Source organism: Oryctolagus cuniculus, chromosome 7 (genome assembly GCF_051225735.1).
Source record: "Oryctolagus cuniculus isolate XC-2025 breed Fujian yellow rabbit chromosome 7, ASM5122573v1, whole genome shotgun sequence".
Lineage (NCBI taxonomy): Eukaryota > Metazoa > Chordata > Mammalia > Lagomorpha > Leporidae > Oryctolagus > Oryctolagus cuniculus.
The window spans coordinates 70,543,671-70,561,813 of record NC_142873.1 but is presented as its reverse complement, the minus strand read 5'-3'; the positions used below and the strand labels follow the sequence as shown (position 1 = coordinate 70,561,813).

The 18,143-nt window shown below is 44.7% G+C and overlaps 1 protein-coding gene across 16 annotated transcripts in view; it reads left to right on the top strand.

Moving 5' to 3' along the window:
• CDC14A (cell division cycle 14A) overlaps positions 1-18,143 on the top strand; it is a 186,621-nt gene that overhangs the window by 108,889 nt on the left and 59,589 nt on the right. For all 16 annotated transcript variants that reach the window (XM_089300290.1, XM_089300287.1, XM_070077981.2 and 13 more), the window contains 2 exons: positions 11,323-11,553; positions 17,069-17,207. In XM_089300290.1, coding sequence (XP_089156416.1) covers positions 11,323-11,553; positions 17,069-17,207 — 370 coding nt within the window. The remainder of the gene's footprint in view (positions 1-11,322; positions 11,554-17,068; positions 17,208-18,143) is intronic.

Here is an 18,143-nt window from a genome sequence, read left to right as displayed (position 1 = left end):
CTAAGTATGTTTAATGTTTCCAGTAGGTGGTGCTATAATCACTGTTTTAAAAACTAGCAACTTTTCTTGGGATGAGACAAATAGGACATTTGCTTTATGTGACCCAGTTATCAAAGAAGAATCAGAAAACCAAGAAGCAGGTTGCTAAATTCTATCATTGGTTCTAGGATTTATTTGGTGGTACAGTGTCAACACCATGTTGAATAATACTAATGATGCCTAATTGTCATTGAGTACCTGCTGTATGCCTGTTATTAGCTAATCACAGCATTATCTTATTTAATGCTCACACAACTCTATGAGATGTAGATATCAATATATCCATCTTACAGAAGAGGAAGTTGAGATTTTTTTTAAGTAGGGAATTTGCCCAAGGTCACATTGTAATAGGCAAAACTGATTCTTTTATCCAGAACTGGGCTCCTAAACAATGCCACTACATTGATCTTTTTAGTTCCATTGTGGCAACTAGGAACACTCTTCTAGTTGAAAGTAATTATTTGCAGAATATGTGGCCATGGGCATACATATTCAGAAAAGAAAATTCAAATAAACAAAAAATAAACCTCTTGAATGAAACATGGTCAGCTATACAGTATATAGCTATATAATATTATTCCCACTAATACTTGTTTGTTATTTTTTCATCTGCCAGCATTCCCTAGAAGACAAGTTAAGAGGGATGCAACAGTTTAAGATGAGATTATGGGAAAAATACATAAATCCAAAAAATATTACCTATGTGCATATTAGCTCCTTTTTCTGGCCATACAGATGGATCACCAGTCTTCTAGTGAACCTAATTTGAAGCCCCTGGTGTAAACTCATTCTTTTTCATTTTCCTCCTTCTCCCACCTTCATGTTATTTCTCCTAAACTCTAGTTTCATTTGTTTATTGTGATCCATGCATTTAGATTTGAAAATTTGAGTTTCTACAAATGCAAGTGTGATCAATTCATGCCTGTGACATGTCCGTCAGGGAACTCTGTGTGAGGCATGGTTTATTTCTGTCCACGAACAATCCAGGTCTAGAGTGAGGACTCGTGTGTGAGGCCTGCACCATCGGGGAGAGAGGGGCTTCGGTGTTTTTCCTCAAGACGCACCGAGGACAGGCTCCAGTGAACATGTCCGCTTTTATTCATGACCACATACACTTTTAAAGGGCGGGCAGAAGGGGTGTAGCTAATTCAGGGTAACACTAATTCTATAGGTTAGAACATTGATATTGGCACCGCTATGCTTCTCCAATCAGCTTGAAGGTCACGTAGCTCAGATAGCTTTCCAGGTGGTCCTAATGGGCCTGGGCCACACCTGGGAGCTGTTTACCTGATTGGCAGTTACAGCGCCCTTTAACAGAGGGCGGGGGTGGGGAAAAGTGCCTGGGACTCCCACCGCCTGCCAGCAGTCAGGTTGGGATCCTTCCCTGGAGGCATGGCACACCATGCCCTTTCAGCCTCCTACATGGGCAGGGCAGGGAGACTCCCCGCCAGGAACAGCATCACTAACACTAGAGAACCAAGCTAACAGGGCACTTCTGTGATGAAGCCAGATGCTGTCAATCTTGATTAGTTAACCTCTGTGAGTTAGGAGTAACCTGCTGGGAACCTGGGGAAACTGCTTTCATAAGTTGGCATCTGAAGATGAGATTGATACCTTTTGTTCCAAATTATCTGACTCCAGCTGAGGAAATCTTAGTAGATGTATTGTTTCAGCAGTGATTTTGTTGTTTTGTATTTGCTTGGCAAAGATGGAAGAATTTTCCCATTTGGGATTCATGTGTTTTACCCAGCTTTCTTAAGGAGAATATGGGAACTATAATTTAACAAGACATTTAAAATATTTTTGTAGAGGTAATGCATACTTATTTTAAAAAGAGAAGAAAATGCAGATGAACTAACAAAAGAAATTACAAAATTGACCTATAATTCTACTGAAAGTTGACTGGTCTGTTGGTGGTATTCTTGGTGATTTTAGTTTCTCCTGTATGCTCTTTTGTAGTTTTTACTTTTACATGTCTTAACTGTTTTATGGTATCTATACATTGTAAATGTGCACATATGCACATGCATTTAAACATTTTTTTCTTATAAAAGGGGGATTGCAACATAATTACAGGTTTTCTTTCTTTTTTTTTTAGAAAACTTCTATTTAATAAATATAAATTTTGAAAGTACAACTTTTGGATTATAGCGGTTTTCCCCCCATAACCATCCTCCCACCCGCAAACCATCCCATCTCCTACTCCCTCTCCCATCCCATTCTTCATTAAGATTCATTTTTAATTATATTTATATACAGATCAACTTAGTATATACTAAGTAAAGATTTCAACAGACTGCACCCACACAGACACAAAGTATAAAGTACTGTTTGAAGACTAGTTTTACCATTAATTCTCATTGTACAACACATTAAGGGAAGAGATCCTACATGGGGAGCAACTGCACAGTGACTCCTGTTGTTGATTTAACAATTGACACTCTTATTTATGACATCAGTAATCACCCGAGGCTCTTGTCATGAGCTGCCTAGGCTATGGAAGCCTGTTGAGTTCATAAACTCCGACCTTATTTAGACAAGGCCATAGTCAAAGTGGAAGTTCTCTCCTCCCTTCAGAGAAAGGTACCTCCTTTGATGGCCTGTTCTTTCCACTGGGATCTCACTCACAGAGATCTTTCATTTAGTGGACAGTTTTTTTTTTTTTTTCTAAACATACCACAGACTTATTTCCATGGCAATAAATGAAGATCCACATAATCAATTTCCATGACTATACCATTATGTTTTCACTCTATGGCTGGGCCATAATTTCATTGATTTGTTTTTGAGTGAGATCTAAGTTGTTTATAGTTTTTTACTTTTTAAAAACTACTCTGCTTGGCCTACGCATGCATGTATCTGCCCACTGCTCCTGTTTCTTTAAATTCCTTTAGAAGTAAAATCACTAGGTAAAAGGATATGCAGATTTTGTGTTATAATTATGTGAAAAATCTCATTGTTTTTGGTTTCATATGTCTGTGTGGGAGAACAGCTATAGCCACCATTTGTTTTTATTCCCAGAATGGCGCCAAGCCTCTTGTACACACATCATCTTCTGAGTCATGGGAACCACCTCTGGGGTAGGACGCAGTTCTGTTATGGAAGAGAAGGTGGAGACCTAGAGGGGTTCCCTGACTTGCTCAGGTTCACACAGCCAGTCAGTGGCAGCAGGTAGATTCAAACATAGGTCCCATGAAGTCCAAATTCTATTATTAAAAATTTTATCGGGCCGGCGCCGTGGCTCAATAGGCTAATCCTTCACCTTGCGGCGCCGGCACACCGGGTTCTAGTCCCGGTTGGGGCGCCGGATTCTGTCCCGGTTGCCCCTCTTCCAGGCCAGCTCTCTGCTGTGGCCAGGGAGTGCAGTGGAGGATGGCCCAGGTGCTTGGGCCCTGCACCCCATGGGAGACCAGGAAAAGCACCTGGCTCCTGGCTCCTGCCATCGGATCAGTGCAGTGCGCCGGCTGCAGCGGCGGCCATTGGAGGGTGAACCAACAGCAAAAGGAAGACCTTTCTCTCTCTGTCTCTCTCTCACTGTCCACTCTGCCTGTCAAAAAAAAAAAAAAAAAAAAAAAAAAAAGAGCTTCAAAAAAAAATTTTTTTATCAATGAAGACATACATGCTCAGTACAGAAAATTTAAGCAATACAGATGAAAAAAAAAACCCTTTAAAATATAATTTAGAAACAACTATTGTTAAGATAATCAATGGCTATATATACAGTCTGTACTTCAAGAATTCATGGAAATGGCATTAAAAGGTTTATGTTGGTGTAAGTATTTGGAAACTCATGGCTATTTTTTTCATAGTCTACATTTTCCACATTGGTTTTTTTTTTTTTTTTTTTGTGCAAATGTTGTGCCCTCTCATTTGGAGAAAAAAAGGTCTGAAAGTCCCGTTTATGATGACTGGTACAATTTCATTTAAGGCTGCCTTTGGTATAGGCTTGATCTTACTGGGATGTCCTTTTTTTTTTTTTAATTTTTTTTATTTTTTGACAGGCAGAGTGGACAGTGAGAGAGAGAGACAGAGAGAAAGGTCTTCCTTTTGCTGTTGGTTCACCCTCCAATGGCCGCCGTGGCCGGTGCGCTGCGGCCAGCACACCGCGCTGATCCGATGGCAGGAGCCAGGTGCTTCTCCTGGTATCCCATGGGGTGCAGGGCCCAAGCACTTGGGCCATTCTCCACTGCACTCCCTGGCCACAGCAGAGAGCTGGCCTGGAAGAGGGGCAACCGGGACAGAATCCGGCGCCCCAACCGGGACTAGAACCCGGTGTGCCGGCGCCGCAAGGCGGAGGATTAACCTAGTGAGCCGCGACGCCGGCCTTGGGATGTCCTTTTTACCATCTCATATTCACGAGGAGCTTCAACATTGAAAGGAAGTGACCCCCCCCCCCTTAATTAAAGGGCTTTGATTTTGTAGAACCTTTTTGAATGTAAGAGAATAATTTTGTGGTGGAATTAATAAACTTGACTCAATTGTAGTGAGATCTTAGTACATTCTTTTTTTGAGTTCACAAACTCTGTGTTTCCTGAGTCATTTTAGGGGTTTGTAAGTAGAAAAGCTGAAATTTTTAATGAATTAACCATTACGTAGATGTTGCTAGGAGATAGCAAAAGGAAGCCCTAAAATCTTGGGTTCCAGGCAGAATGCTTTATAAGAGACTTGATCTGTGTTTGTGTCAACAGAGAACAACCAAGGAATTTCTTTCAGCCATCTTGATTCACATTGTGTTGACATAGGGGAAGAGAAGAGATGGACTTTTTATTTTTGGAAACAATTTGAATTGATAAGTGAATGATAATAGCAGAAACATTTTGAATCTCAAATTTTATGAAAAATATTTCTTACCTAGCCATTCTATTCTTAACATTATTTAAACATACTGCACACATACAAAGAAAATAACTTGAAACAGAGAATTCCAACAGTTGGGAGCATCAGCCTTCTAGTTTAATGAGAAATCAGTGTAAAGATTAGCCTGCCCCCATCCTTAGCAGGCAGTGTGAACTTCAGTGAACTCCCAGTTTTCGCTCGTTTATCACAATGGGGGAAATATGTACATTGCAGACATTGACTTAGGACTGGACATGTTTGCCTCACCTTGGGCACATAGCTTATTGGATAGTACACTTTATGATTACCTGTTTTTTTTTTTTTTTTTTAAAGATTTATGTGTTTATTTGAAAGGTGGAGCTATAGAGAGGGGGAGAGAGAGGGAGAGGGAGAGGGAGAGGGGGAGAGAGAGGGAGAGAGAGACTGATTGATGTTCCATGAGCTGGCTCATTCCCCAAATGGCCACAACAGCCGACCTGGAGCAGGCTGAAGCCAGGAGCCAGGAGCTCCATCTGGATCTCCCATGTGGGTGGATAGGGACTCAAGTGCTTGAGCAAATGGATGGCTACCTTCCCAAGCTTTTAGCAGGAAGCTGGATTGGAAGCAGAATAGTTGAGACTCAAACACGTACCCCAGAATGGGATGCCAGCATCCTAAGCAGAAGCGTAACCTGCCATGCCACAATGCCAGCCCCTATGATTACATTTTTATCATTAATAATCCTAAATCCCCATATTTTCTCTCTCAGTACATTTGCCTTCCAATTGTGCAGTTTTTCCTTTTAATAATGAGTGGGTGGGCAGTCTAATGTTATTCATTTCTGTCTAATGTTCTTTAGTTTCCAGACTTTAAAATAAAGAACTGAGAAGATATGAATTTAAAATTTATTTTAGCTCTGAAATTCTGTATGGCCGGCTCACTTCTTGGGCTTCTGCTTGTGTTTCACCAGTGCCGGTGCACCATCTAGTGGCCAGATGGAGTAAGGGTCAGATGGGCTGGACCATTCCCAGAGGGTGGTCCACCTTGCTGAAACCAGCACTTGATAAGAAGCATTCAGATAGGAGCGGGCAGTCAGCTAGGGGTCAAGATGCCTGTGTCCCATATTTGGGTGTCCGTACCCTGCTCTGGCTCCTGCTCCAGCTTCCCGCTGATGTGGACTTTGGAGACAGCAGATGACGGCTCCAGTAGTTGGGACTCTGACGTCACTAGCTTGATGCTCCTAGCCAAGTCCAACAGCTGCTATGGGCAATTGTGGAGTGAACCAGTGGGTGAGAGCTCTCTTTATCTCTCTCTCTTTTTAAAAGATTTATTTTATTTATTTGAAAGGCAGAGAGAGAGAGAGAGAGAGAGAGAGAGAGAGAGGCTTCAATCTGATCTTCAGTCTGCTGGTTCACTCCCCAAATGGGCACAAATGGCCACAAATGGCCAGGGCTGGGCCAGGCCAAAGCCAGGAGCCTGGAACTGCATCTGGGTGTCCCATATGGGTGACAGTGACACAGTGCTTGAGCCACCATCTGCTGCTTTCCCAGGTGTATTAGCAAGGAGCTGGCTCAGAAGCAGAGCACCCAGGACTCAAACTAGTGTTCTGATACAGGATGCTGGTGTAATTGCAAGCAGTGGCTTAACCCACTGTGCCACAGTGCTGGCCCTTCTTTCTTTTTCTGCCTCCCAAATAAAGTTTTTTTCAAAAAAGCACCCAAATATATTGATAACACCCACCAACAATTGTTCTAAGATTATAGGATTTTCTTTGTTTGTTGCTTATAACTCATCTGAAACAGCTTTAAGCATTTTTAAACAAGCTGCTTACCACCTCTAGGAAGTATTACTTCTAATGTTCATATCAGGTCACCTTATTTGGAGGCCTAACCAATAGAGTCAAGTTGAGTCTTACTGACATCCAGGACAGGTATTGGAATCTGATTGCTGGGGTTCAGATGCTGGCTCTGCCACTCAGCAGCTGTGTGTGTGTGAGCCGGTTGATTTTTCCAGGCATCAGTACTTGAGTAATTGCAGGGTTAATGAGAGTCCACATGAAGCAGTTGGCATCGTGCTTGGCACATAGTAAGTACGCAAGAAATGTTAGATGCCACCACTATCATTACTGTTATTATTGCCGTGTCCCACTGCTAGATTTGGACAGTTCTGTCCAGGATCGTCTCTCAAAAGATACCGTTGTTTCTCTAATAGTCTGTTTAGCTAAACCCTCCTGGTCCACCCCTTGCTCCCGATGAAAAGTCATATATGAAAATGGAGATTCTTACAGCCTTGTTTGCAGGGGCGTGGGGACAGACACTAAGCCAGGCCAAGACAGGTAGAAGGGGTAAGACATCAGTGACATGTGCCGTCATGGAGGTGCAAAGTAGGGGGGCAACCCAGGGGCAGAAGCTGTTGCCAGCCTGCCACTGAGGGGAGGCTTCCAGTGTACTCGTGAGTCCTTCTCCTTCCTATTCCTCACAGGATAGAAAAGCTCTTATTTCTTCCTCCCGACTATAGCCCTTTCCCTTCTAGGCTATGGATCTGTTGCTGGGAAATAATTAGAGCAAATAAACCAACTCAGAAAACAAACTTAATTTTTTTCAGGTACAAAGGCATGTGTTTCAATGACTGTTTCTGCACAGAAGATTTTAAATAAGCCTGTATTAAGCTGATTGCTCAAGACAGTATAGGCCTAAGAAAGCCAAGCGTCTGGCTGTGGCAGGGAGGGCTGCTTTCTGTTTTCTTTCTCTCTCTTCTTTTTTTTTTTTCTTTTAAAGATTTATTTATTTATTTGAAAGGCAGAGTTACACAGAGAGAGAAGGAGAGGCAGAGAAAGATCTTCCATCCAATGGTTCACTCCCCAGATGGCTGCAACAGCCAGAGCTGTGCCAATCCAAAGCCAGGAGCCAGGAGCTTCCTCTGGGTCTCCCACATGGGTGCAGGGGCCCAAGGACTTGGGCCATCTTCTACTGCTTTCCCAGGCCATAGCAGAGAGCGGGATTGGAAGTGGAGCAGCCAGGTCTTGAACCGGCGCCCATATGGGATGCTGGCGCTTTAGGCCAGGGCATTAACCCGCTGCGCCATAGCGCCGGCCCCTCTTCCTTCCTTCCTTCCTTCCTTCCTTCCTTCCTTCCTTCCTTCCTTCCTTCCTTCCTTCCTTCTTTCCTCCCTCCCTCCCTCCCTCCCTCCCTCCCTCCCTCCCTCCCTCCCTTCTTCTCTCTCTCTCTCCCCCACCCTCTCGATTTTATTTATTTGAGAGGCAGAGTTACAGAGAGAGAGAGAGAGAGAGAGAGAGAGAGGGAGGTCTTCCATCCACTGGTTTACTCCCCAAATAGTCACAGTGGCTGGAGCTGGGCCAATCCAAAGTCAGAAGGCAGGAGCTTCCTCTGGGTCCCTCACATGTATGCAGCTGCCCAACCACTTCTGCCATCTTCCACTGTTTTCCAAGACTGTAAGCAGAGAGCTGGATCAGAAGAGAAGCCGGGACTTGAACAAGTGTCCATATGGTATACTGGCACCACAGGCAGAAACTTAGCCTACTATGCCACTGCTCCGGCCCCAAGGGCTGCTTTTTATTTTTATTTTGGCTTCCATTTGGCGTGACCTTGACCAGGTGTACCAGTTAGGATTCTTGGTTGCAGGCAGAAGAATCAAATTTGGTAAATTAAATGACATCAGCAAAAAAGGCATTTATTGGGCTGTTTTGGGCAGCTCACAAATGATGTATTATAAACATATTGTTGTCCAAGAGAAGGCTGGAGATCTGTGCTTAGAATAAAAGAGCAGGACTCAAAGGAGACCATGTATCTGCAGACTCAGGGGAATAAGAACGTCACTGGGTATTTCAAACAGAGGGAATTTAACACCAGGAATTTATTGCAAAGAAAGACTTAAAAAGTAAAATGACGTCACTGAGGAAATCTGAATATTATGGAGAAAACAGCTGGGTATAGGTGCCAAAGTACAGTTCCTAGAACCTGGGGGCTCTGAGAAGGTGTCCTGTGTGCAGCTGATGCTCAGACCTCAGAAAGGAGTGCCGCACAGCTAGGGTCAAGGAGCAGAGACCCTGGGGCTGCCCTCCGACCTCTGGGGCAGCTGCAGCAGGATGGCGCTGGTGTGCTAACCCAAGCCCAGAGCTCTGGCTGCAAAACTCTTCTGCTGCCGAAGTGGTGCTGACAGGGGATCAGCAAGAAGCTCTTCTCTCTTCTCTGGTTGCCCTGCCATGCCTGCCATTTTTAGAGCCAACTGCAAGTCAGCTAGAAAGGTAGTCTGGGGAATGTAATACATGGACCCCAGCCCCAGCATCACAGAATGGGGGTGAAAGAGGGTTGGCCTGGAGCTTGGAGAAGATGGGAACTGATCAGGGTGAGCAGAATCCGGGGCAGCAGGAACTCCAGCCAGGTCATGGTGCAGAAGTGTTCTGATGCATTTGCAGGCTGCTGCCGCCACCACGCTGGGCGCCCACCACCACGAACAAATTCCTGTGGGATGGTCTCCCTCACCTGGTATGCCAGGAATCAGTGCACCCTGAAGGGGATGCAGATGTGTTCCTTGGGGTGTGTGAAATCAGTCTGTTTGACCGTGGGGCTGCTAGGATGGCCTGTATGGCCAGAGCCCCTACTGGTCACCGTGGCTGATCGGCCACTAGCTCTGTGACCCAGCCGACCCTGAGCTCCCAGGACACACACGTGGTGGAGCTGCTCAAAAAGAGAAGGGAGCTCACTGCCCCAGCATTCCCCACTCCTCCCCACCTCCCAGAAAGAAAATTCCTTGAAAAGGCTACTCTTTTAGATTGTTTTTTAAAGTTAAAAAATTATTTACATGTTTCTATTTTAAAATATGGACACTTGCTTTGAAAAAAAATGCTATTTATTTGGGAGACAGACCAAGAGAGCGCCCATCTGCCGGCTGAGGCTGAAGCTGGGAGCTGTGAACTCAACCCCGGGCTCCCAGTGGGTGGCAGGGACCCAATTACTTGGGCCGTCACTGCTACCTCCCAGGGTCTGCATTAGTAGGCACCTGGAGTCAGGAGCCAGAACTGGGACTTGATCCCAGGTACTCCTATGTGGGATGTGGCTGTCTTAACTATTAGGCTTAATGCCCATCTCTGTATTTTTAATTGAAAAAATCATCTATATTTATGATGTACAACATGATATTTTGAAATATTTAAATACATGGAAGAATGGCAAAGTCAATTTTTTAAATGATTGATTGATTTGTGAGGCAGAATTACAGACAGATAAAGGGAGAGACAATCTTCCATCTGCTGGTTGACCCCCTAGATGGCAGCAAAGGCTAGAGTTGGGCCAGTTCAAAGCCAGGAACCAGGAGCTTCTTACTAGTCTTCCATGTGGGTGCAGGGGCCTAAGTAGTTAGGCCATCTTCCAGGGCTTTCTCAGGGCTTTCTCAGGCCATCAGCAAGGAGCTGGATCAGAAGTGGAGCAGCTGGAATTCAAACCAGTGCCCATACGGGATACCTGCACTGCAGGCAGACTTAACCTTCTACCCCACAGTGCCAGCTTTGCTAAGTCAAATTTAACATAGGAATCACCTTGCCCTGTCATTTCTATTGTGTGTGAGAACATTGAAACCTAACTTTTTGGTGACTATCAAGTATATGTTGTAGTAGGTCTATTGAAGTTATTCCTCCTTTCTCATTGAAATTTTATATCCTTTGGCAAAGGTATCTTCAACCCTGCCCCTGCCAACTGCCCCCTTTTAGTTTCCCGATTTGTTAAGTGGGTCACTCCATTCTTGGCAGGTGGTTTGAGAATTAAAAGAGTAATTGTGTGTGATTGTGACTCACACATCATAGGTATGTGCTGATCATCAGTCTCTTTTGCATGGACTTGTACTGTAGATAAAAACCATGTAAACTGGCTGATGGCTCAAGCCCCTGGGGTCCTGCCAACCACATGGGAGATCCAGATTGAGTTGGAGGCTCCTGGATTTGGCCGAGTTCAGCCCTGGCTGTTGTGGGCATTTGGGGGGAGTGAACCAGAGGATGGAAGATCTATCTCTGTCTCTGTACATTTCAAATAAAAAAATGAAGGTAAATGAAAAAATTAAAAAAAAAAGGACTGTTAGAAGAAGCTTTTGAGTGTCGTTGAAAAGGGCTTGCTAAGCAGAGACTAGTGAACTATGAAGCATCAGGCATGGGTCCAGGTGCATGAGTACGTTTGAGTACTTTAGAATGCCCGTGCCAGGAAGATGCGCGGGGGATTTGAATCCTAGAGGCTGAGATGTTGAACTTTGACACGCTACCCCGATGCTTAGAAAGGTATGTTTTTTCTTCCAAGTCTCCCGGGCGTTCAGAACTGTGCAGACTGCTGCTGTGTGGCGCTCGCTTTCACCGCCACGGAACGCGCTGGCCTCCAAGCCCTGCAGTGTCAGGGCGGGCTCTGTGTCCCTGGGGTCCGGCAGAGGGAACGCGTGCCTTTTGCTTACGGCTCCTTTCCCCTTTAGGATACCCTCTTCACGCCCCTGAAGCCTACTTTCCTTACTTCAAAAAGCATAACGTGACTGCAGTCGTGAGGCTGAACAAAAAGATTTACGAGGCGAAGCGCTTCACAGATGCTGGCTTCGAGCACTACGACCTCTTCTTCATAGACGGCAGCACTCCCAGCGACAACATCGTGCGCAGGTTCCTGAACATCTGTGAGAACACCGAGGGCGCCATCGCCGTGCACTGCAAAGGTGCGTGCCAGGCCTGGGGTGGGGGGTGGGGGGGCGTGAACCCAAACCTAGGAGATACCGGGGAACAAAACCAGTTCGTGTCTCGGGAGATCAGAGCTTTTATTTCAGAAAACTGGAACACGATCAACGATCCCGTTTTCATGACGCCTCCCAAAGGAAAGGACTGCGTGGTGTGGCCAGTTGGTGGTGGTCTGACTTGCTGACCAGGCGGGGTTTCTGCCCTTACGGTTCTTTCCTCATGTCCTGGGTCAGCAGTGGCTACAGGCTGCCTTGAATGCCTTTAAATGGGTAACATTGTTCCTCTTTCTTTCAGAGTCACTGGTCTCTTTGTCTGCTTCCACCCAGCTCGTATTAAGCGCTTCCAGCTGTCTGGATCCCGCTTCTCCTCTCCCCACTAGTCTCTTGCATTTGGAGCAGAGGGTCTCCCTTGTCTTTGCTGTGGGTAATCAGCTACTTACGGCTGCTGCTGTAGTCCTGCCTCTTGGGATGAATGGGAAGACTTGCTTGTAGAAGTAAACCTCCGGGCCCTGGGAGTGGGTGCTTTGTAGGAGGCACGGAGTTACCAGATCAGTGACTAATTCTTGTACCCACATGGGGGTTGCTCAGAAAGTTCGAGAATAGCATTAAAAGAGAGTACCCACTTACCAGTTTTTGAAGACCCCTTCAAAATATTGCACAGAATGTAGTTCTGTATTTTATATAGCAATCCTGTGCTAGCGAGCTACTCAGAAAATATGAATGGCGCTTGCTCTCAGTTTAGTTGTTAGACTCTGAGGGAGCTCAAATTTCGTTTAAGAGTTTCCAGATTGGCGGAAGGTATTTATTGGGGTCTGATTTCAGGGGTGCGGGATCCAACTGCTAGTTCCTCACACGCAGTTTACCATAGCGCCGCTAGGTGGAGCTACTCCCGCGGCACTGGGTCTGAGTGCTCATTTCGGGCTTGTTTTATGCTAATCCTCCAGTAGGTGTTGGGGATGGTACTGTTCTTTTCGTGTGCCTGGTGCTGCTCTGACTGACTTATTCAGACGAGTATGGCTTTGGTTCTGACAAATTAAAATACCATTTTGTAGGCCCTTGTTTCTATGTTTAAGATGTGAGTAGGTGGAGGTACTTTGCTGAACATGTGAGCAGTGAAGGGAAGCTGCGCTTTCCCAGAGACCTGGAGAAATGGAAATGAGAGGCACGTGGCCCCCCTGTGTAGATGAGGGCGCCCTGTTCCAGGCTTCATAGGCCTCTGATGCTGACTCGGACGCCTCTCTTGCCTCCCCTCCCTACTTGCTAGCAGGGTGGAGCCCTGCTGTGCAGTCCATCCTATCCCGAGAGCCTTTGTGTGGGGGTCTTTTGGGAAGGGATCTCTTGCTCATCCTGTAGGTGCTGTTTCCAGTCATAGTGACTTGGCTTTTCCAGGGGTGATTCATTTGCACCCCAAGGTTGCCTTCCATCCCATTTTGTTAAGGATTGCCCAGGCCCAAGACAAAGCCTGCATGTCACGTATTTCAGTTATCAGAGGATTTGGAGAGCTTCTAGAGTCACGGCAGCTATCGATGTTTAGTAGGAGATACCAGCTTCTGTTTCCAAGTTTAATTTCATTATAAAAACCAGTATTTCTCCTGGGATTAATTTGGTTTTATTTCCCGTTTATCGTGTGATCACTAGGTCATAGCTTTTCTATATATCTTGGATTGGTAAGTTCAAGGGAGAGGGATCAGCGCTGTGGCATAGTGGATAAAGCCACTGCCTGTGGCACTAGCGTCCCATATGGGCCCCAGCTGCTCCACTTCCACTCCAGCCCACTGCTAGTGTGCCTGGGAAAGCAACAGAAGATGGCCTGAGTCCTTGGGCCCCTGCACCCATGTGGGAGACCTGGAAAATCTCCTGGCTTTGTACTGGCCCAGCTTCTCCCATTTTGGCCATTTGGGGAGTGAACCAATAGTTGGAAGATCTCTCTCTCTTTCCCTCTCTAACTCTGCCTTTCAAATAAATAAATAAATCTTAAAAAAAATTTCAAGGGAGAAGAGATGCAAGGTTTTCATTAAAACAGCATCTTTTATGATAATTTTCCTCACCTAAGAAAGATTGTGAAAGTAAAAACACAGTGTTCATTGTTTTTGATACAGGTTATAATATCTGTATATCCTTAACCTGTCAATGTTTATACCTTTTAAGAAATACAGAGTGTAAGTATTTATATACAGTATTGCAGAGGGTTTTATATTTTTATCTGAAATCAAGACTTCAGCATGGAGGTGAGTTCTTGTTAGGAAGGTCACACGTGGTGACATCTTTTGATGGTGTTATTTCATTTGCTTCCACTTGTACACACATGTAGGATTCTTTTAGAAGGATTATACCTTCAGTTTAATTACAGCTGCATTGCTTTTAATAGCATACTTCTCTGGTGTAGGTCTGTTGATTATTTTTGACATCTGCCCTAATTAAGTCAGTTTGATTTTCTGGGAATTGAAGCAGCACTCAGTAGCATAATTGAACCTCAAGGAGGAGGGAGGGGAGAATCTTATCCTGTGTGAAATGACCTTTGGTAGCTACTGGACACAGAATGAATATGTCATGCCTCAGCAACAAATTAGATATGGACGCAGACTAGAAACTGCCTTGCTGAGAACGTGTGAAACCCTACAAGGGTTCAACATCTGCAGTTCACTTGGTGTTTGGTAAAGGGATGGCTGTGCGTTCTTGAAGTTCTCTAGCACAATTAATAATCTAGAATACAACCGCACTGTGAATTTCCAATATGTGATTGTTGATGTCCTATTGGGATTTCAGAAAACGGCTAGAACCATAAAGCGAGTGGTGTTTGACTTGGTATTAATAGAACACTTTTCAACATCTTGTCATGCCGTGCCAGGGAGCCCTTTAATTATGAATGCTTTAAGAATTTTGTTCAAGTTTTTATAGAAACTTAGTGAAATGTTCCTCTTCTGTTCAATTGCAGTAAGAGCGCCTAACTATTGAGTGCTAAGTATGTTCTTTTTATAGATCTAAATTATAGACTCTTTTAAAAAGGGGGATGCAACTTTAGTTTCAGAGAAATCTGAATATTTTCTGCAACACCTTTTGGGCTGCAAGAGCAACCATGAGCCTAAGTGAGGGAGCCAGGGTGCTCCTTGCACAAAGAGGAGGGAATGAGAGGTGGTGTTGTCCCTAAGAAGAAGGCCATCTTCCCTTCAGTCTGGTGACATAGGGAGGGACTCAGGGAACCAACTGGGCCCTGGCTCCTGTTCCAGGATGGTTGGCTATGCTTTATCTCTGTGGTCTCCATGGTCTTGTCAAGGGTGTAGGGGAGTTACAGCTATAAGTTCTGGGGGAAACAGGGAGGCAAATTATTCTTAACCCTCAATATTAAAGGAAGAGCCCTGCTGAGAGCATCATTAAATGTCACACTTTTCTAAAGAATGTTGCTGTTTAGTCTGGAGCATAAGGTACATCAGATGAAATCAGGGCACACACAGAGAGACTCATATACACGTACACACCTCATCTGGTAAGCAGGATACACACACACACACACACACACACACACTTATTAAACAGGAAGGATCAGTAGGAGGGTGTTTGGCTCAGTGGTTCAACCCTGTTTGGGATGACTGCATCCCTTCTCAGAGCACTTGTCTTGAGTCCCAGCTCCTCGGTTGCATATCCAGCTTTCTGCTCATGTGGATCCTGAGAGGCAGCAGGTGATGACTCAAGGACTTGTGTGTTGCTGCCACCCGTGTTGGAGACCCTGGTGGATTTCAGGGCTCCTGGCTGCATCCTGGCACAACCCTGGCTGTTGCAGGCATTTGGGGAGTGAATCAGCAGAAGGAAGATTTTCTTTCCCTGTCTTTCCCCATCTTTCCTCCAGTTGCTCTGCCTTTTAAATAAAATGAAAATAGATATGAAAATATCTAAAAGGCATCTAGCTATATCAGCTTGACCATCATCTATCATTTCATCTGTGTGTATTTGAAAAGCAGAGTGATAGAAGGGGATACACACATGCACACACTTGTGTGTGCACACGAGAGAGAGAGAGAGAGAGAGAGAGAGAGATCTTCCATCCACTGGTTCACTTCCCAAATGGTTGAAATGGCTGAGGCTGGACCAGGCTGCAGCCAGGAGCTTGGAACTCCATCCAGGTCTTCCATGTGGGAGGCAGAGGCCTAAGCACTTGGGCTGTCTTCCACTGCTTTCCCAGGAGCATAATGCAGAGAGCTGGATTGCAAGCAGAGCCGTCAGGGCTCAATACTGACCCCTCATCTGTTTTTTATATTCTCCACCCAGGCGTTACTGCCCCCAGGAGGACCGAATTCTGTTTTACATAAACAGTTGTGCAGTGTATCTATGGCACTAAAATTTCATAGGCGACGATTAGGAAAAAAGTATCTAAAGAAGCTCCTGGGGGATTAATGATGTAAAAATGGTTGAGAAACATGTATTTAGACACATACCTTTCCTACATTTTAACAGTTCTGAAATTAAGATGGATCTTAAAATTGATAGCATGTCATACCTTAATTTTTTCTTACTAAGTGGAATTTAATGGTGTGTATCACCATTAGGCAGTGTGATGGTATCTTAGACTGGCTGAAATATCAGGTATTTTTGAAAGAATTGGGCATATCAGAGAAGACTTTATTTTTTACCTGTGAAAGCTGAAGGGCCCCCTCAAAAGCAGAAGATTCTTAAATATATTAAAAATGAAGCCATCCAAATTTCCCCTCATTCTTTTCTTTTTAAAGATTAATTTATTTGAAAGGCAGAGCTCCAGAGAGAGAGAGAGAGAGAGAGAGATCCGTCCTCTGTGCACTGGTTTACTCCCAACATGGGCCGGGGCAGGACCAGGCTGAAGCCAGGAGCCTGAAACCTCATGCAGGTCTCGCATGAGGGTGGCAGGGGCCCAAGCACTTGGGCCATCTTCTCTGCCTTCCCAGGTGAATCAGCGGAGAGCTGGGGCACAAGCCAATCCGCCAGGACTTGAACCTGCACTCATAGGGGATGCTGGTATTGCAGGTGGTGGCTAAACTCACTGTGCCACATGCCAGCCCCACTGTCACTCTTTTTCTAACTACGTATTTTATGGGTGAAATCAGCATTGTACCGGTTGTCAGTGTCAGAGGTATCCGTTATCTTTACCTGTTGCTGAGACCCAGCCAGCACGCATTTCTCATGGAGCTCTTCAGATGGCTGCATCCCAGCCCCTGTGGCTGTTCTTGCTTTTCCGCATCTGCCTTCTGTCTCCTGGGCCTCTGTCCGTTCCAGTCCTGGTGTCTGCTGCTGCCAGATCCATCTACTTAATTATGTCACCTTCTTGTCCCCAAACATATGGACGCCTCATTTTGCCCTTTCCATTGGTTAAAGAAAAATACAGATGCTTGCCTGCTGGCAGCTGCAGGCTGATTAGCTGTTGATAAAGCACTGCATTTGAACCCAGTGCAGTTTCTAGGAGGGGTATGACTTCAGTGTTTTTGTGGGTGCATTTGCTATACTTTGTATTTCTTCTTTCTCTCTCTTCCAGCTGGTCTTGGAAGAACAGGGACATTGATAGCCTGTTATGTCATGAAACACTACAGGTTTACACACGCTGAAATAATTGCTTGGATCAGAATATGCCGGCCAGGTTCCATTATAGGACCCCAACAGCACTTCCTGGAAGAGTAAGTATATTGTCTTCATGCTCTCTGCCTCTTGTTCCTCTTGGTGGTGGACGGTGTCAAGCCTGTGCTTATAAGATGGCTACATCGTTACAGAAGTCTGCCCTTCAAGTAGAATATTGTTGCTTTGACAGCTAATGCATTCTAACTTTGTACCTTTTATATATCTTAGATCAGGTGAGAGTGAGAAGAAAATCACAGAGCCATCTCTGCCTACCCTTTTTTCTGTCATTTTCTCTGTGTGATCTTGGCTACAGTGCAATTTTCTTATGTCATCCCACTTGGCACTTTTCATTCTTTTCTTTTGTTTGCATGTCTAAAAACAGACTTTAAGGAAAAAAAAACCACCACAATTAGGGTCACTCAGTGATTTTGGTAAGATTGCTCTTATCCTGACAAGTAACTGAACTGCTAGCAGAGTGACAGCTTACAAATACACCCAAGAAGTTTCCAAGGAAGGAAAAAGAAGACACAGAGGTTAGCCCTGGCCATGCCACTGCCTTTATGACCATTATTTTAGAGGAATACTTTTAAATTCATTTATTCGCTCATACATCAATTCACCTACTTGTTCATTTAACATTCTGCCATCCTCACCCCATGAAGTGCAGAGATTTAACCCCTAAGGGTATGGGTCTTTCCGGTCCACTTGTGTTTTCCTTAAAGTGGTAGAACTTACCATTAGTTTACTCATTAGTAAGACAAGAAGATGAAATTAGCATTAGTTGATCCAGATCCAACTCTAAAATGTTATCAATTAGTGATTTACTGAAATAGATTTTTTTCCTTTCTATGCTGAGATGGTTCTGTTTTGAATATCAGTGTTTTATTCCTTTCCAATTCAAATCACGTTAGGTTGGTAAGAACTAAATGATCATGAATTTCAGAGAATGATGTCATATGTAAGATCTCGGCATCTGAAATGATAAGGAAAATTTG